The 19363-nt window shown below is 42.2% G+C and overlaps 1 protein-coding gene across 1 annotated transcript in view; it reads right to left on the bottom strand.

The window, feature by feature from the left end:
• TBL3 (transducin beta like 3) overlaps positions 1–8840 on the bottom strand; it is a 38793-nt gene extending 29953 nt beyond the window's left edge. Inside the window, exons 1-11 of the mRNA XM_058157411.1 lie at positions 8821–8840; positions 8625–8676; positions 8436–8531; positions 7817–7864; positions 7180–7321; positions 6962–7046; positions 5896–6066; positions 5131–5206; positions 4237–4333; positions 3485–3693; positions 1717–1858 (exon numbers count right to left, since the gene is read on the bottom strand). Of these exons, the coding sequence (XP_058013394.1) occupies positions 1717–1858; positions 3485–3693; positions 4237–4333; positions 5131–5206; positions 5896–6066; positions 6962–7046; positions 7180–7321; positions 7817–7864; positions 8436–8531; positions 8625–8676; positions 8821–8825 (1123 nt within the window). The 5' untranslated portion in view covers positions 8826–8840. The remainder of the gene's footprint in view (positions 1–1716; positions 1859–3484; positions 3694–4236; positions 4334–5130; positions 5207–5895; positions 6067–6961; positions 7047–7179; positions 7322–7816; positions 7865–8435; positions 8532–8624; positions 8677–8820) is intronic.
• Between the last annotated feature and the right edge of the window lie 10523 nt (positions 8841–19363).

Genomic DNA, 19363 nt, shown 5'->3' with positions numbered 1-19363 from the left:
ATAACAGGAGAAGACACCGCTTTTGAGCAATCATTTCATATTGATATAGAATAGAATAGAATAGAATAGAATAGAATAGAATAGAATAGAATAGAATAGAATAGAATAGAATAGAATAGAATTTTTTATTGGCCAAGTGTGATTGGACACACAAGGAATTTATCTTTGGTGCATAAGCTCTCAGTGTACATAAAAGAAAAAATACCTTCACCAAGAATCATATGACACAACACTTAATGATAGTCATAGAGAACAAATAAGCAATAAATCAATAAATTGTAAGCAACAAGCAAATTTGTGAAGGGAGAGGGGAGAGGGGCTGGGGGAAAAGTGGGGGGGGAATTTTTTGTAAAACTTTTTGAATAAAATAAATAAATTGTAAGCAACAAGCAACAAAGTTACAGTCATACAGTCGTAAGTGGAAGGAGATGGGTGATGGGAATGATGAGAAGATTAATAGTAGTGCAGATTTAATAATAGTTTGACAGTGTTGAGGGAATTATTTGTTTAGCAGAGTGATGGCCTTCGGGGAAAAACTGTTCTTGTGTCTAGTTGTTCTGGTGTGCAGTGCTCTATAGCGTTGTTTTGAGGGTAAAAGTTGAAACAGTTTATGTCCAGGATGTGAGGGGTCTGTAAATATTTTCACAGCCCTCTTTTTGACTCATGCAGTATACAGGTCTTCAATGGAAGGCAGGTTGGTAGCAATTGTTTTTTCTGCAGTTCTAATTATCCTCTGAAGTCTGTATCTGTCTTGTTGGGTTGCAGAACTGAACCAGACGATTATAGAGGTGTAGATGACAGACTCAATAATTCCTCTGTAGAACTGTATCAGCAGCTCCTTGGGCAGTTTGAGCTTTTTGCGTTAGTGCAGAAAGAACATTCTTTGTTGTGCTTTTTTGATGACGTTTTTGATGTTAGCTGTCCATTTTAGATCTTGCAATATGGTAGAACCTAGAAATTTGAAGGTCTCTACTGTTGATACTCTGTTGTCTAGTATTGTGAGAGGTGGAAGTATGGAAGGGTTTCGCCTAAAGTCTACCACCATTTCTACGGTTTTGAGTGTGTTTAGTTCCAGATTGTTCTGGTCACACCACAAGGCTAATTGTTCAACCTCCTGTCTGTATGCAGATTCATCATTGTCTTGAATGAGACCGATCACTGTTGTGTCATCTGTGAATTTCAGTAGTTTAACAGATGGATCGTTAGAGATGCAGTCATTGGTATACAGAAAGAAGTAGAGAGAGCCCACAGCCTTGGGGGTACCTATACAGGTATCTGATATGATTCTGCTTCACCTGCTGCTTCCTGTTTGTTAGGAAGCTTGTGATCCACTTACAAGTGTGTTCAGTTACCTGTAGCTGGTTTAGCTTAGTTAGAAGAGTGTCTGGAATGATGGTATTGAATACTGAGCTAAAGTCTACAAAGAGGACCCTTGCGTAGGAGATTCAAGATGTAGTGCAGAGCCATATTAACAGCATCATCTGTTGATCTATTTGCTTGGTATGCAAATTGCAAGGGGTCTGGATATCTGGTACCCTCCATGGCATGAGACCAGGTTATCTAAAGGACCGTCTCTCCCCACTTATGTCTACCTACCCTTGTGGGTCCCAGGGGAGTTAAGCTGATTTCTTTCTCCATCTGCCAAAAAATAGACTTGCATACTCATAACACTGTAAAGGTCAAAGATGGAAACTGCCAGTGTTTCCCGTCACTCACCTGAATGGCCTGGCAGAATCTGGCAATTTGAAGATGACAACTCAAATACTTTCAGCTGGGGACTATTAGTCGCCACAACGATGTGTGAGTCCTTTGGACCCAGGAATCGGACATCCAACACTTCTCCATTATAACCTGAAAACTAAGGGAGAAATGTAGGAACCAGAGTGTCACCTTATTAGATACATTAGTAGCAAATAAATTTAATAAACAAGTAACTAAATAAGAACCAAAGAATCTGTCAACTGCAAGAAAGCTGAATGTAGGAAGAAAAGAAACCAGAGGAGAAAGTCTCGTCCACTTTGGAAGAGGATACGAAAGCTCTGTTCTAGCCTAGGCAGGTTGGCCAAGCTTAGGACTGCTGAAATCAGTGGGAATCCTGTTAATCAGCTTGGTGCCAGACTAAACGGCTGCCAGTCTACGGCACTGCCAGAGTACAGCAAGGATCACAGGGATGGATGGATGGATGGATGGATGGAAGGGATGAAATTCTGTGAACTCAGCAAAACTTGTAAGACACAGGCATAACAGAAATGTTTAATTCAATTTGAAATCTTCAAATTTCATCACTGCTCATAATCAAATACAATTCCTTGCAAGAATTGATGACTGTGGGAAAGGTTTACTTTTTTAATTTTTAAAAAAATACTGAAGGCTTTGGGGTCTTATGTGTGCAATCTGGGAGATGGGGGTCTTGAACATCATAGCATCTGCAGATGACACATCCCATTCACAGAAGGTTCATAAAATCTTTTGGCGATAACATAGTGGCCCACATAAAAATACTTCTTCTAAAGGCCAATAGGTAGCTGCGTGCCTTTCCCCTCCACTATGCTATCTGCAGCTTTGCTTCCTTGGAAAGTGATAAAACTGCAGCCGTGGCTGACTGTTGGGGGCGAGTCATTGGCCCCAATGGAGAGGGTGCGCAACTTGGGCATCCTCCTGGATGGACGGCTGTCCTTTAAAGATCATTTGACGGTCGTCTCCAGGAGAGTTTTTTACCAGGTTCACCTGGTTCGCCAGTTGTGCCCCTTTCTAGACCGGGATGCCCTATGCACGGTCACTCACGCTCTCGTGACGTCTCGTCTGGATTACTGCAATGCTCTCTACATGGGGCTCCCCTTGAGGAGCACCCGGAGGCTCCAGTTAGTTCAGAATGCGGCTGCGCGGGTGATAGAGGGAGCCCCTCGTGGCTCCCATGTGACACCTCTCCTGCGCAGACTGCACTGGCTACCTGTGGCCTTCTGGGTGCGCTTCAAGGTTCTGGTAACTATCTTCAAAGTGCTCCATGGCATAGGGCCGGGTTACTTACGGGACCGTCTGCTGCTACCGAATACCTCTCACCGACCCGTGCGCTCTCACAGAGAGGGACTCCTCAGGGTGCCGTCGGCCAGGCAGTGCCGGCTGGCGACACCCAGGGGAAGGGCCTTCTCTGTGGGGGCTCCCACCCTCTGGAACGAACTTCCCCCAGGACTCCGCCAACTTCCTGACCTTCGAACCTTTCGCCGTGAGCTTAAGACACATCTATTTATCTGCGCAGGACTGGACTAGACTTTTAAATTTTGAATTTGGTTTTAATGGGGTTTTATTATTTGTATTGCTATTTTTAATTATTCGGCCGTATGTAATAAGTTTTTTAATGGATATTTTATTTTGTATTTATATGTATATTTTATCTGGCTGTGAACCGCCCTGAGTCCCTAGGGAGATAGGGTGGTATAAAAATACGAAAAATAAATAAATAAAATAAATAAATAAAACTGGATACCTGTTTCTTGAGCTCAAGCGTCTGTGCATCATACAAGCAGATATTGCGGTCAACGTTCACAGACACCAATTCACTTTTGATTGGCACCAGGCTGCAATGCATGAGGCTGTGCTGTCCAATCATGTCCACTTTAGACTCTGCTGGCAGGTGAGGAGAGGACTGGCTATGCACGCAGGTAGCTGTGGACGCGTCCCACACTCGGAGGACTCCTAAAGTACAGCACACAAATCGCCTGTCATCCAGTAACTCCTAGAGCTGGCAAAATTGGAAACCCAGAAACCCTCCTACCCCCGAAGAATGGTGTGCATTTAAACAAACCCAAAATGACTATTAAGGAGACCTGCAGGAGGCTGGCTTTGGAGACATTAAAGGTCTTATAATTCTGAGTTTAAGAGTCCCATTTTGTCCCTTAAAAGTCCTCTCTTTTTCTTGGATGTCAGAATTTGTGAGAGATGGAATGGCTCCCTTGAACCTCTTAAAGCCTCTCCCAAAACCCTTCACTTCTTGCACCCCCTCCAAATAACAAAACATTGCCAGAAAGTGCATATTCCCCTATCCTGAAAAATGGATCATTGGGGGTGTGCTTCAGACCAATGGCTGCCCATCCTCATCCAGCCATCCTTCGACGGAACACGTAGCCCCCCCCCCACCCCCATGCAAAAGCTCAGCTTTAGTCTCTTCACAGGCAGCGAAGACAGAAGGCTCATCCCCCACTATTTGCTTGAGGAGCCCATCATAAAAGCTTGACTCACCTTTGCTACCGGCAGTGAGAAAGTGAGTGCTGGATTTAGTCACACCCAAATTTGATAAATCCAGTTCTTGTGGTAATAAAACTACAGATTCAATGGTCTAAGATGGAAGAAGAAGCCAGTCTGAGGAACAGTGATCAGCAAAGGTGTCAGAGAACATAAATTGCTAACCGAATGCACCGAAGTTCACAAAAGTTGACTCTCACATTACTATTGTCAAAGTTTGCCTGGGAACCTGAAACCCTATGTAAACTGGGAAGAAATAATCCATTTAGATACTGAATAAGGCCCTTTGGGTGGGACTGAGGAGAAGGAAGGAGTCTATCCATCAGAGCTCAGCTACTAATCTATGGTCCCACAAAGAAGAGCTGCCAGTGGATGCCAGACCTCTCCTCCACTCAACCTTTCTGGGCAGAAAGTGGGATAGAGGACTTCTGGAAGGGATGAAGCCAGGAATCTCAAGTTTATTGATTTCTTCATTTAAAATGTAGCAGTTCGGCTTCTGGGTCCCTGAAGAAGCCAAAGCGGCATTGCAACAGAGGTTAGCAGTCGGTGGGCAAATTCTGGCCTGTGCTGTCTTTCTAGATAAAGGAGAGACTGAGATTATTGCCTTATACACTGTAAGCCGCCCTGAGTCTTCGGAAAAGGGCGGGATATAAATGTAAATTTAAAAAAAAAAGATGTCCACTGGTACTCCAGACAGCTGCTCCTTGTGAAAGTTGGAAATGTAGACAAAAAAGGAGATTTGCAAAAAAAGCTAGAGCATTTTGGATGCAGAGCCTTTGAAAGATTAATATACAATTGAGACCAAGGGTCTTTCTTTCGGGACTGAGGGACAGAGAGTTTCTATGGAAGCTCAATGTAATTGACACAGGCAAAAACTAGAAGGTACTTTACCTCATAGACAGGGATGGTGCTTTTGATCTTTTTGGCTTTCAGATCCCATACGGTGCAAATCTTATCACGGCCAGAACTGCAATCAAAACACAGACTATAAACTCAACACAGCTGAATGAACATAACGCCTTCTAAGCAAGAAACCATATTATGGTTTGCATAATAAGGTGGTACACACAATTCTGAGATAAGAGCTGGTTTTTCACAAGTGCTGAACCATAAGTAATCAATCTAATCTGTGAGTTGTGCAAAACCAGCTGCAAAATCCTTACCAAACATTTGCAAGTAGGAAACTGGATGCAGTTATAAATATAAGAACAGATTAGTGTCTATGCTGTTTTGAAAGTCTCACTGAGAGTGTAGAAATACACAAGAGACTCAGAAGGATTGATCAGACATCTTATATTGCTGCCTAAGCATAAATCAGAATTGAAATCCTGTATGTGTTCTATTCCTGTAAAAGCACGCAGTTTTATTTTGTTTTAATTCCATTTGCTGTACATTTGCTTTTGCTCAATTTTAGCGGAGGCTGCATTTCATCTCCTCCGGTCCTCAATGACAGCATTTCCTGTGTGAAACCATTTAATTGATTTTGTGTCACAGCATATCACCCAGACCCTGACGGTGAAATGGGAACAACCAGCCTACAGGCAATGTTACGAGGCCATCATCCAGGAAAAATGAGAAGCACATTCATCTGCAAGGCTGCACAAAGGCCAAAAGGCAGCCAAGAAAGGGGGCAAGGCAGCCTTCCAGGAATCTCACCTGATGAGGGTCTCATTGTCTGGGCAGAATGAAAGTGAGGTGACTAAGCTGTAGTGGTTGTCCAGCTGGCTGACACATTGGCTAGACTTCAGGTCCCAAAGCCGGATGCTGTTGTCCATAGAGGAGGAGAACAGCTGAGGCTGAGAGATGTCCGGGTGAAACTTGACGAGGCTGGCAAAGAGAAAACCAGAAAAGTTCTTTCTCTTCAAGGGTAGGAAACACAACTATTTCTCCTAGTCACCTGCACAAGGTCTTCTCATGTGGAAAAGCGCCAGTTGGCTTAGCAGTTAAGGTGCCAGACTAGAAACTGGGTTACTGTGAGTTCTATTTCCGCCTTGGGCTGGGAACAGAATGGATGACTTTGGGCCAGTCATTCTCTCAACCCAACCCATCATACATGTTGTGGGGAAAATAGGAGGGAGAGAGGAAGAAGAATTAAGTACATCACCTTGAGTTGTAAATATTAAAGGCAGAATATCAACCAAATAAATAAAAGAAAAAACAGAGATTTAGCTGTACATCACATTCAGGACCTTCAATCTTGTATTTAAGCTGACCTCATGGGACTGGTTGGGGAAGAGCAGGAGGAGGGCTACTCTGTAGATGGAGCTAGATTTTCACTTAGAAGTAAGAAAGACGTGAAACTAAGATGAATTGTCTTTGCTTTCCTCTCAGCTTCCTTTTCCTCACAACATACCCACCAAGTTCCTAGAAGAAACCTGATTTTCTGCATGAAGAACCCTACAAAGCACCCAGAGCAATGACAGCATCACCCTGCATCGCAGAATTGATTTACATTCACTCCTGAAATGATTCTCACCCAGGAGGAAAGACAGCAGACGGCATCAAGGGTACCTGTGTCTGTAAATGCGTTTGTAAAATTTGCATCTGCAAATGCATTTGTAAAATAATCAAAACAGCAGTGCACCAGTGGCATGACATTTACTGCAAGTAGTCAGGTGGCACAGAGGGGGGAAAAAGGAAAAAAAAGTATTTCCCATCCATTTATTAAGCATTCCCAATTTCCCCAGACTAAACTTCCCCACTGCAAAGAGAGAATCCTTACTGAACAACCCCAGAAGAGCCTTTCAGGTTGTGTGTGCAGTACTGCCGGGGAATGTCCCAGATCTTGATGGTGCTATCACAGCCACCTGGAGGAACAAGGAAGAGAAGTCAATCCAGCTCTGAGCAGCTGCAAAGAAAGCAAGCATTCAGCAGGAGTTGAGCCTCCCTGCCAGAAAGGCTTTCTCTGGTTGCAGCTCTCTGCTCAGCCTCAGGCCATACCGGTGGCTAACAAAGTGGAAGAAGGGTCAAAGGTCATGCTGGCCACAGGAGCTGTATGCACAGCCTTCCATGTCCGGGTGCACTTATTTCCTAGCCAATCCCATTGCTTCAGCAGTAGCGCTTGGCTTCCTGTTACCAAGATCTAATGCAACAGAAGAAAAATAGAAAGAAAAATACGGTACATTTTCATCTCTCAAATGAAATTTGAAATGAATTTCAGCTTTGTTAATAATAAAAAAACAAAATCAACCCCTTCATGCTATGAAAAATGCATTCTTGATAACAGCTGAAGCAATTCAAGTAATGAGAGGTGTATGTGTAATACAGTACAAAATATCAACTGATGAGATGCTTCTCATTTTTTTCCTCAGTATAAAGTTTTTGTCTGAACATATTTTTAAATAATAGCTTGATTTTATATTTTTAAACATGGGAAGAAGGATGTGTAAATCAGGAAAGAAGAGCCAGCCTGTCGTCCCTGTCGTCGGGGTATATGGAATGTGAAATGCTTCCAGTGTGGCTGTCACAAGATCCCCTGGGAAGCAAGCTGGCCTTGCACGGTGCGTTCACTCGTATTACGGGACCAGCTTCCTGCCCCAGTGCTAGAAGAATCCCCAGCAGCCCGGCTATCATCTACCTCATCATCATTACTGAGGGCGAATACCGTAATCTCGGTTTCATCATCCTGAAACAAAGAGAGGAAGAACAACTATCAGGTGACTTACTTGCATCATTCTTCTAATTAAACAGTAACTGTGTTTTCAAGTATTATGTCTACTAAACTAACTGATAATTGACAAGAATTAATAATTTATATTCTTAATTGGTTTGTTTTACATTTATGCTTGTGTTACAGTGAATATCTCTTCAATCAGAATGTATAAATATTTTCGATAATTGTGTAGCATAAATTATTCTAGTTATTCAATAATCTACTTAAGCCATTATACCTTAACACCACTTTCCTTTCCCCCTTTTGATGATCCCATTCCAGTGTCACATTTGTTTAACTGGACAGTTCAATTGTCTAACTGCGTAATAGTAATATTTTCTCAGAAATTACGACTTCCAATACTGTACTGTCACTTCCAGACTACAAACAGAATGGTGAAGCTGAAAAAAAAGATAATCCCATAAAGCGAACTTTTGAATTCATGACAAAAGAAAGGTTTGGAGGCTCAACTGCATTTTTAGTACGTATGTCATATACATCTTTACTGGATAGGTGCTTTTTAGGAGAGGGTATGTCTTAGTACCTGTTCAATACTGTGTATGATATCTCCTGTTTCAATGTCTACTATGTTGACTTTGCTCCCACAAGCACAAAACATATAATCCCCAGCTTGAGTAACCTAGGCCAAAAACAGAGAGCATAGTAGGTTTTTCAGCAAATGATGGTCATACATATTAAATGCAAGTAGTAGAAAATTTCTGTTGACTATTACCTGAATGGGTCCTCCTGTGTAGAAAGACTCAATTTTTCTGAATACGGCATAACTGAAAGATTACCAGAGACACAGGTTTATTCTTTTAATCTGAACTGATTGATAAAGATTGATGCAAAGATTCATACTACCCACATATAGTATCAATTCAGCCCACCCTGGATCCTGCAGTTTCCTTCCTCACTTGTGACCTTACCTCATCAGTGGGACATGTGGGGTTGCCTTTTCCACGTGTTTCTGAAAAGTGACTAAAAACCATTAGATTGTAACAGCATTCAGCTGCTTTATGGTGAAGTGATAAAGCCAAGAGGGTAAGTTTACGACTCCTCTTTTTTTGTAAACAGCAAAATGGCTGAAATTTGTTAAGTTACTAATGCCAATGGCAATAAAAACAGATAAACTGCTGCAACGGGATGGGGATATTTAGTGATATAGACTAGTATGTATATGTATGTATGTGTGTGTGTGTGTGTGTGTATAGGTCTTTGGTTGTTCGAGTTTTCTCCCCTGTAAAATTGGAAGTGTCTTGGCGTTTGGGAGCAATGTGTGATCGCATTGCTCCCAGAAGCACGAAGCTGAAGCCTGAAGATGACGAATGAGACTTTGTCGAAACGTCGCCAAGACACTTCCAATTTTACGAGGGAGAAAACCCGAATAACCAAAGACCTACATACAAACACCCGCGAAAACCTCAGAAAACAAATATTGCGTTCCCATCAAACCACCAGAAATCATTCTGGGGCTTTTCTTGGGGGCTCAACTTCAGTTCTGGTGGTTTGATGGGAACGCTCCTTCTATAGTTCAAAAAAAGCTCCGGAATTCAGAACGCCTCTGCAAAAGCAGAGCAAAACGCAGCATCCATCTCCGTGACTGAAGAGGATTATTGATAAATTGTCAACACGGAAAGAGCCGAAAGCAAGAGGGCTGGCATTTGTTTGTAAGATGATTTTAACTCCCTGACAGAGAAGTTATTTGGAGATGAAGAAAGATGGCGTTTTGTGTTTTGAAAGTGAAAGCTAAGGAAATGCTGATTACAATTGCTGGCGTGGAACCTTTAAGAAGAAAATAACAAGATTTTTTTTTAAATGGAATTCTTTTTTTAAAAATCTATTCTTTTTTTTTATTATCTTTTTCTTACAGTGTTTAAGAAGAAAAATTTATTGGGTTTTTTTTCTTTTTATTCCCCCCCTTTTTTTTCTTCTTCTTGATATTACTTAGTTTAAAAATGGCTTTTAAGCAAAGAGATTTAACCACTTCTAAAATATTGGAAATTTCTTCACTTCAGGTACGGAAATTGAGAGAGGATATTAAAGAAAGTCTAAGGAATTTTTTACAGGAGCTTATGGAGGCTCATCTTTCAGAAATAGATCAAAAATTTAATGAAATGGAGAAAGAAATACTGGATTTTAAAGATTTGGTGGAAGAGCAGAGTAGGGAGATGAAAAAATTAAAGGAATCAATTACTCCATTATTGTTATCTAGTATACAGACAGAAGAAAGACTGAATGAATTTAACCAAATTAATTCAGATTTGCAAAGGAAAATAGATGAAGTTCAAATTAATTTGAATTTAGAAAATAAAATAGATGATATTCAGGTTAGGGCTGATAAGGCAGAGGAAGAAAGGGTTATATTACAATATAAATTAATGGAATATGCTATAAGGGTGAGAGGAATAAGAGAGTGTAAGGAAGAAAATTTGAAAGAGATTTTTATTCAGGCCTTTGCTCAGATAGAGGGAGTGGAATCAGAAGATTTTGAAGTTAATATTGAAAAAATTTATCGTGTTAATTCTTGGTGGGCAAGGCAGAAGTGTTTACCGAGAGATGTGGTTATTTATTTTACAAATAAGAGGATTAGGTATGGAATTTTGCGAGCATTTTATAAAAATAAATTTCAAATATTAGGACAAGATATAATAATGATGAAGGAAATTCCTCCTAAAATGTTAAGAAAGAGAAAAGAATTTGCCTTTCTGGTGGATGAGCTTAAGAAACATCAGATATATTTTAGATGGGAGGTTCCAGCTGGTTTAACACTGAATTATAAAGGAAGAAAGTATTTTCTCAACACAATTTGTAAAGCACGAGATTTTTATACTAATGTATTAAAGATTGGGAATCCTTTGTTAACAGATGTTAAGTTGAATGGTGAATAGATGGTCGAAAATGTGTAAGACAGAAGAAGGGGAGGGAGAATGTTTAACTTTATTATATATGATTATGGTTAATTTTTGTAAATGATTTATTGTGGATATAAATGTGTAATTTTAGGGGTATTATTTGATATATTTAAGGTATAAAGGAATAGGAAGATGGAATATTGTTTAATTTTGGAGGATAGATAGTAAAATTTAGGAATCTGGATTAAATATTATATTTAAGAGATGGATGTAATGTTAATTAGAATGTAATTGTTATAATAGATATATTTTGGATAAGTTATAGGTGTAATTTTAATAATGTTATTTGATATAAGTAAGGTAAAATGAAGATTTTAACTACTATAATTGATACTTTGGATATTTGTAATATTATTTGTTGTATATATAAATGTTAAAGATGTGAAAAGATGGACTATTGCTTACCCTTGAAGGTTGGACAGAAAAATTAAAGAAACTAAGTTGGAAATATGAACTATTTTGAGAGACTGCTAAGGAAGAAAGACATTTTAGAAGAACCCTTGGTGAATATTGGAAGATGGAACGTTGTTTTGATATTGATTGATGAAGGTAGGATATTAAAAACTATGTATTTTATTCAAGAATAAACACTAACTTAATCGGAAACTTCTGAGAACTCTAGGAGTGGAATGGTCTGATATATAATGGATTGGAAGAAAAGTATCTTCTTTGTCTTTGGAAGGGGAGTGGAGGTTTTAAGGAATGACTATGGATTATGATTTGTGCTAGATTTTAATTTTGTTGTTAGTTTTATACCCTGTATTCGGTTCTCGGAAGTCCTGGGGGTGGGGAGGAAGGGAAGGAGGGGAGGGGCAGAAAATGGATTGATAGTTAATGTACAAAGATGATTGAAGATGTATAATTAATGTAAGATCGGACCTGCCTGGCTACTACTTTAGTATGATGGGAAAGAAGGAAGTAGAAGAGAGAAGGAGGAAGAGAAGAGGAGGAGGAGGAAAGGAAGGAAGAGGGGAAAAGGGAGAAGAAAGGAGTAGGGAGGAAAGAGGAGGGGATGTAGATAAGAGAGGGGGAGGATGGATGGAAAGTAGAAGAAGGTAGAGAAGGAGAGGAAAAGGAAAAGGAAGGGGGTGGTGACCGGGCAGATCCGATTAATTGTATATGATGGTACATTAAATATGTTATTGGATATGTTATTGGATAAGAATGTCAAAATAAAACTTTTTTGAACAAAAAAAAAGAAAACAAATATTGCACCTCTACGGGGAGGAAATCCACCATCTGACCAGGACCTATCAAAAACTAGAAGTCCAAAGAGCTTCCATTTTATGTGACCTTGCATTCCTACAAAACTGCCGAGATCAAAATTTAATCCCCACATGCTTCCAACTGAAATTCCATTCCAACTCTGCAGCCGCCAAACGCATCCTAAAAAGAACAGAATTGGCCCTAATCAGAAATGAACTTCACACGAAAAGATTCCTCTTAGATCAAATCAACAAAGATCTCCTCACACTTCACCTCAAACTCAGCAACAAGATCCACCCTGCACTTTGGGACAAATCCAAACAACTCGCTGTCTGGAGAGCCGAAACACAGACCACCCTCAAGACAGACACACACACCAACAAACTCCGAAGACTACAAGAACGCCAGAAACAAACCCCTCCACCCTCACAGCCACACATGAAACAAACAGTGCATAACATCTCAGATAGGATCCTCACCAAAGCTGAAACCGATGTCCTTTCCAAAGGATTCAACTTTGCAGTCACTCCCAAATACATCCCCACTGAGACCATTATATGCGGAGTTGAAACCAGCCTGACCAAAATCAACCCCGATGACGCTAACAAAATCAGACTTGAAATCACCAACATCCTCTGCAGCAGCAAGCCACCCAAAAGCAACTTACCCAAAGAGGAACAGACAGCACTACTTAACCTGAAAAAAGACACCAGCATAATAATCCTACCAGCAGACAAGGGGAACGCCACGGTGGTTATGAACACATCTGACTACCAAACCAAATTAACCAACCTACTCCAAGACCCTGCATACAAGCCCCTAAAAACAGACCCCACCACCTACCTAGAAAAAACCACTAGAGCCAAAATAAAAGCCTTCCCCATCAGCGAAGAAATCCAACAAAGAATCATTCCCAGAGAGAAATCATCCAGATGCCCTAAGCTCTACGGCGTCCCCAAGATACACAAAGAAGGAACCCCACTCAGACCCATAGTCAGCTCCATAGGCTCACCTCTACAAAACCTAGCCAAATTTCTCGCCAAACAACTACAGCCCTATGCAGAATCCATCGCCTCACACGTAAAAAACCCATTCCAGTTCATAGATATCATAAAGAAACAAAACTTACAGCCCAGCGACCTACTCGTGAGCTTTGATGTCATATCCCTCTTCACCCAAGTGCCAATCAAAGAAGCCTTGACAGCTATCCAAAACAAATATAACCCCCCCAAGCACATCCTAGATCTGACCAACCACTGCCTATCCAACACATACTTCATCTATAACGGACAAAAATACAAACAAATAGAAGGCGCACCCATGGGATCACCCCTCTCACCTGTCATTGCCAACCTCTACATGGAACACTTTGAAACCCAAGCACTAGAAAAATCTGATCACAAACCCAAACTCTGGCTCAGATACGTAGATGACCCCTTCATAATCTGGCCACACGGGAAAGAAAAACTTGACAACTTCCTCACACACCTCAATAGCCTACACCCCAAAATACAGTTCACCATGGAAACAGAAGTTAACAACCAACTTCCCTTCCTAGATGTCTTAGTCTACAAGAAACCCAATGGTTCCCTAGGACACACCATCTACCAGAAGAAAACACACACAAACCGCTATCTGCACGCACTCTCACACCACCACCCAGCACAGATCAACTCCGTAGCCAAGACACTCATCTATAGAACAAAATGCTTAGCTGACGAACAACACCTAAAACCGAACTACACACTCTCACAAACGTACTAACATCCAATGGATTCCAGAGAAATAAGATTACCAAACTAATCCAAAAGAACCCCCACTAAAACCCAAGACAGAGAACAAGAAAATGGCACAGCCCTCCTCCCATATATAAAAGGCACCACAGACAGAATCAGCAAGATCCTCCACAAACATAACATCAAGACAGCATTCTGCACAAACCAAAAATATCCACCATCCTAAGAAACCCCAAAGACAAAATTGAGTTAGAAAATCAAGGAGTATATGAAATCCCATGCACCGCCTGCCCCACCACATACATTGGACAAACCAACAGAAGAATAAGTGCACGCATTGAAGAACACAAGAACTCATTCAAAAAGAGGAACCAACTTCTTCCTGGTCCAACACTTTAAAGTCACAGGACACGATATTGACTTTAAAAAGACCAGAACTATCGCCAAAACTGAACACTTTAACAACAGAATAATCAGAGAAGCCATCGAGATAGAAAAACGCCCACACAGCATGAACAAACGAGATGATACCTCCGCCTACCAGCCATTTGAAACCTGCCCTTATTGACAAATGCGTGTCCTAACATGAGGAATGACACCAGACCCACACTCACGAGGTCCACACAGGATGTCACCACCACACATCCACCCAGAAAGCAGACCCAAACCCACACTGATCAGGAAGCACGACCAAGGACCAGAAGCCAGACCGCAGCTGCAACATTAGCCATTTCAAACCCCTCCAATCCATACATGCAGCAGACTGACACCCACTACGAAGATGTAGCACGACCACGAACACAAAGCCAAACAGCAGCAGTGCAGCTCACCAGCTCAAATCCCCCTGCAACTCAGACTAATCTGAGCACAACCAAGCCCCCACCCAAACAGGACACACCCCCAGCCAATCAGAGCACAAAAAAAACCCCATCCAATCAGAGCACAGCCAAACTCCCACCCAATCAGTTCAAACCCTCACTAGCAGTTAAAAAGGAAGAAACAGCTGCAATCACACATTGCTCCCAGAAGCACGAAGCTGAAGCCTGAAGGTGACGAATGAGACTTCGTCGAAACGTCGCCAAGACACTTCCAATTTTACGCGGGAGAAAACCCGAATAACCAAAGACCTACATATGTGTGTGTGTGTGTGTGTGTGTGTGTGTGTGTGTGTGTGTATGAAAGAGAGAGAGAGAGAGAGAGAAAGAGAAGTGGCAATTCTCAAGGAATTAACAAAGGAAAAAAGATCCACTTACTAAACTACCTGATCTGGCCAAGCTTGACTTTGGGTTACACAATCTACTGTGATGGACGAAATAAATGGGAAGTAGAGGAGTAGGAGAGGAGGAATGAAGAAAGTAAGAAGGATAAAAGAAGGAAAGAAGGGGAAAGACAAGAGGGAGAAGGAGGATTGCTGTAAAACAAAAAAGATAAAATGGAAGAAAGGCAACCCCGAACATGTTTAAACTTATCAGGATGAAGAATGAATTACTATGAAAGTTAAAAGAAAATATATATGATTAAAAATGGAGAAATTAGAATTCGAGGGCAGAAGAAGATGTTGTTTATAGAAGTATAGAACTATTAAGATAAGATTAATGCCATTAATTAATGCCACAGAGGTCGGTTCTCTCGCCTCTCCTGTTCAACATCTATATGAAGCCACTGGGTGAGGTCATCAGTGGTTTTGGGGTGAGATATCAACTGTACGCTGATGACACTCAGCTGTACATTTCCACCCCTGACCACCCCAATGAAGCTGTCGAAGTGTTGTCTCGGTGTCTGGAGGCCGTGCGGGTCTGGATGGGGAGAAACAGGCTCAAACTCAACCCCTCCAAGACTGAGTGGCTGTGGATGCCAGCATCCCGGTACAGTCATCTGCAACCGCTGCTGACTGTTGGAGGCGAATCGTTGGCCCCAATGGAGAGGGTGAGCAATCTTGGCGTTCTCCTGGATGGATGGTTGTCTTTTGAAGATCATTTGACGACCGTCTCTAGGAGAGCTTTTTACCAGGTCCGCCTGGTCCACCAGTTGCGCCCCTTTCTAGACCGGGATTCCCTATGCACAGTCACTCATGCCCTCGTCACTTCTTGCCTGGACTACTGCAATGCTCTCTACATGGGGCTTCCCTTGAGGAGCACCCGGAGGCTCCAGTTGGTCCAGAATGCAGCTTCATGGGTGATAGAGGGAGCCACTCGTGGCTCTCATATAACACCTATCCTGCGCAAGCTGCACTGGCTGCCTGTGGTCTTCCGGGTGCACTTCAAGGTGCTGGTTACCACCTTTAAAGCGCTCCATGGCTTAGGACCGGGGTATTTACGGGACCGCCTTCTGTCATCATATGCCTCCCACCGACCGGTGCGCTTGCATAGAGAGGGTCTCCTCAGGGTGCCGTCAGCCAAACAATGTTGGCTGGCGGCCCCCAGGGGGAGAGCCTTCTCTGTGGGGGCACCTACCCTCTGGAATGAGCTTCCCTGATTCCGTCAACTTCCTGACCTCCGGACCTTTTGCCGTGAGCTGAAGACGTATCTATTCTTCCGAGCAGGACTGGCATAAAACGGGTTTTTAAATTGGATTTTAAATGGGGTTTTAAATTATGTATTTTATAATTAAATTATTGGCCATATTGAATAAGTTTTTTAATTGGTTTTATTGTATTGTATTGTATTGTATTTTATCTGGCTGTTAACCGCCCTGAGTCCTTCGGGAGAAGGGCGGTATAAAAATTAATAATAATAATAATAATAATAATAATAATAATAATAATTATTATTATTATTATTATTATTATTATTATTATTATTATTATTATTATTATTATTATTATTATTAAAAATATGGAAAAAGAACATTTTGGCTGAAATTGTAACGATGTAAAACGTATTTGGATATGACAAGTTGTATATGATAGGGCCAATACTCTGTTCATAAACTATGTGGGTGGGTATGAAAGAAAGAAAAAAGATAACCTGGTCCCAAGCCATGAAGGGCTTTAAAGAGGACAACCAGAACCTCGAATTGCACCCAAAAGCAAATCAGCAACCAATGCAGCTTCCACAGGAGAGGTGACACATGTGCACACCGAGGGCTGCACAAAACCATGAGGGTCAATGCATTTTGCACCAACCGAAGATGCTTTTCAAGGACAGCATGTTGGAATAGTCAAGACTCTTGTTGACTAGGGCATGAGTGACCGTGAGTAGGTATTGTTGGTCCAGGAAAGGGTGTAACTGGCGCACAACCCGCAGTTGCACAAAGACCCTCCTGCTCATGACTGGCACCTGCTCTTTGAACAGGAGTCATGAATTGGGGAGAACCCACTGATTATACACTGGATCTTTCTGGGGTAGTACCATCCCATCCAAGACCAAAGAATCCCAAACCCAGAGCCTGCCAGGGTTTAGTTGCTCCCCATTCAGCCCCTAACAGCCTCCAGGCACTGTGAGAGGGAGGTCATGGCATCACTTCACTCACCACGAGATATGATATATGGCTGAGTATCATCAGCATATTGGTATTTCAGTCCGTGGTGACGGATGATCTCACCCAACGGCTTTATATGGATGTTGAATAGGAGCAGAGAGAACCCGAACTACATATCGGACATTAATACAATTGAACGCGTCCAGAAATGTTTCACAAGAAAAGTCCTCCACCTTCTGCTCGCAACAGAATACCTTTTGCCACCAGACTTGAAATTCTGGGCTTAGAAAACTTAGAACTATGCGGCCTTCGGTGCGACCTAAGCGTAGCTCATAAAATTATCTGTTACAATGTCTTAACTTTGTCAATGACTACTTCAGCTTCAACCACAACAGTACACGAGCACACAATAGACACAATCTTAAGGCAGACCGCTCCAATCTTGATTGCAGAAAATATGACTTCAGCAACAGAGGGGCAATGCCTGGAATGCACTACCTGACTCTGTGGTTTCATCCCAAAATCCCAAAAATTTTAACCTAAGACTGTATACTGTTGATTCCACATTCCTAAGAGGTCTGTAAGGGGTGTGCATAAGAGCACCAGTGTGCCTACTGTCCCTGTCCTAATGTTTCCTCTATTTGTATCTATTTTATGTATCCAATCCATGTTTATACTTATAACCTAATCCGTTCTTGACAAATAAAAATAAATAAAAATAAAATAGAGAGCAGTGCGCGAGGGCTAGATCTCTCAGCTCCTGTTAACACCGGCTGAGAGCTGCTGCAGAGGAAGGAAGTGAACCAGGACAGCACAAAGCCTCCCACTCCCAACTCCACGGTTGATGGTATCCAAAGCGCCAAGAGGTCAAGTAGAGCAAGGATGGATGCACTATCCCACTCCCGCCAGAGATCATCAAAAAGTGCGACCGATGGCATTTCTGTCCCATATCCAGGCCTGAATCCTGATTGGTAGGAATCTAGATCATCCATTGCAATCACCTTCTCAACCACCTTCCCCAAAAAGATTGGAGACAGGTCAGAAATTATCCAACAGGATGGAATCCAGCAATGGCCTCTTGAGAAGAGGACAGACCACAGCCTCCTTAAAGTGCTGGGGCACTACCCCCTCCCGTAAGAAGTCCACCCGCCTGTCTGTCACCTCCCGGGAACCTTTCACAAGTCCATAGGGACATGGATCTAAAATACAGGTGCTTGCGCGCATACTCCCTAGAATCCTGTCTGCTTCCTCAGGAGCAACAGTCAAACCCTTCCCAGATAACATGGCAAGAACCTGCCCCAGGGGCCTCCACCAGACCAGCAACCATGCCGGCATCCAACTGGGAACAATCAAGCAATTTTGTCTTCCAGAAAATCTGCAAATTCCTCAGCGTGCCCCCTTCAGATGGACCTCAGTCTCTTCCTTCCTGTTGTGACCCAGGCCCAAGTAGGTAGTAGGAAACTCGGTCCATGAAAAAACAAACTTTATTCAAACAGCTGAGAATTACTTCATTTCCAGCGTAGTTCAACTAAATTAAAACAAATTCCTCCCAACACAAATTCCTCAGTCCTATCGCAAACCTTGGTCCAATTAGGCAAACTGCCAAAGGCCTTTCTTAGCAAATGTTCAGACGTCACCAAAATATATGCAAGACGTAGACGCAGAAGACACAGCTACCAACGTTGTTTTCTGGCAAAGCCCAAACATCGTTACTGGTCTGTTTTAAGCCTTATGGGAGGGGCCTTACTCGTCCTTTTTGCTTGAGCTGCTCTTGCCTTCTGGCAGCTCTTCTAATGTGTGCATTAGGAACAGGCTCCTGCTGTTCCTCTGCCTCACTACTATCACTCTCTGGAAGCTCTGGAGTCCGTGACCTCACTCCTGATGGCCCTGGCCTCATCTCAGCCTCATCGCTGTCCATTGCCAGCTCGCAGGCTGCTGGCGGATCACAACACTCCATAGGAGGAGATGATTCACCCAAAGAGGGTCACTGGTCAATTATCTGCAGTCACAATTAGTGCGAAGAAGTATTTACACTTGCTGCATGAGTCACCACCCGGTAGGCCTTAATAGCAGCTCTTATCCGTGTTCGACCGAGAACATCCTTTGTCTTCCACCAGCAACACTCTAGATGTGTTTTCATCAGTTTCATCGGTCTCTGTTCCTCTTTATACCACGGAGGAGAGAGAGCTCTACAG

The sequence above is a fragment of the Ahaetulla prasina genome, chromosome 14, assembly GCF_028640845.1.
Source record: "Ahaetulla prasina isolate Xishuangbanna chromosome 14, ASM2864084v1, whole genome shotgun sequence".
NCBI lineage: Eukaryota > Metazoa > Chordata > Lepidosauria > Squamata > Colubridae > Ahaetulla > Ahaetulla prasina.
This window is presented reverse-complemented; position numbering and strand designations above follow the sequence as displayed.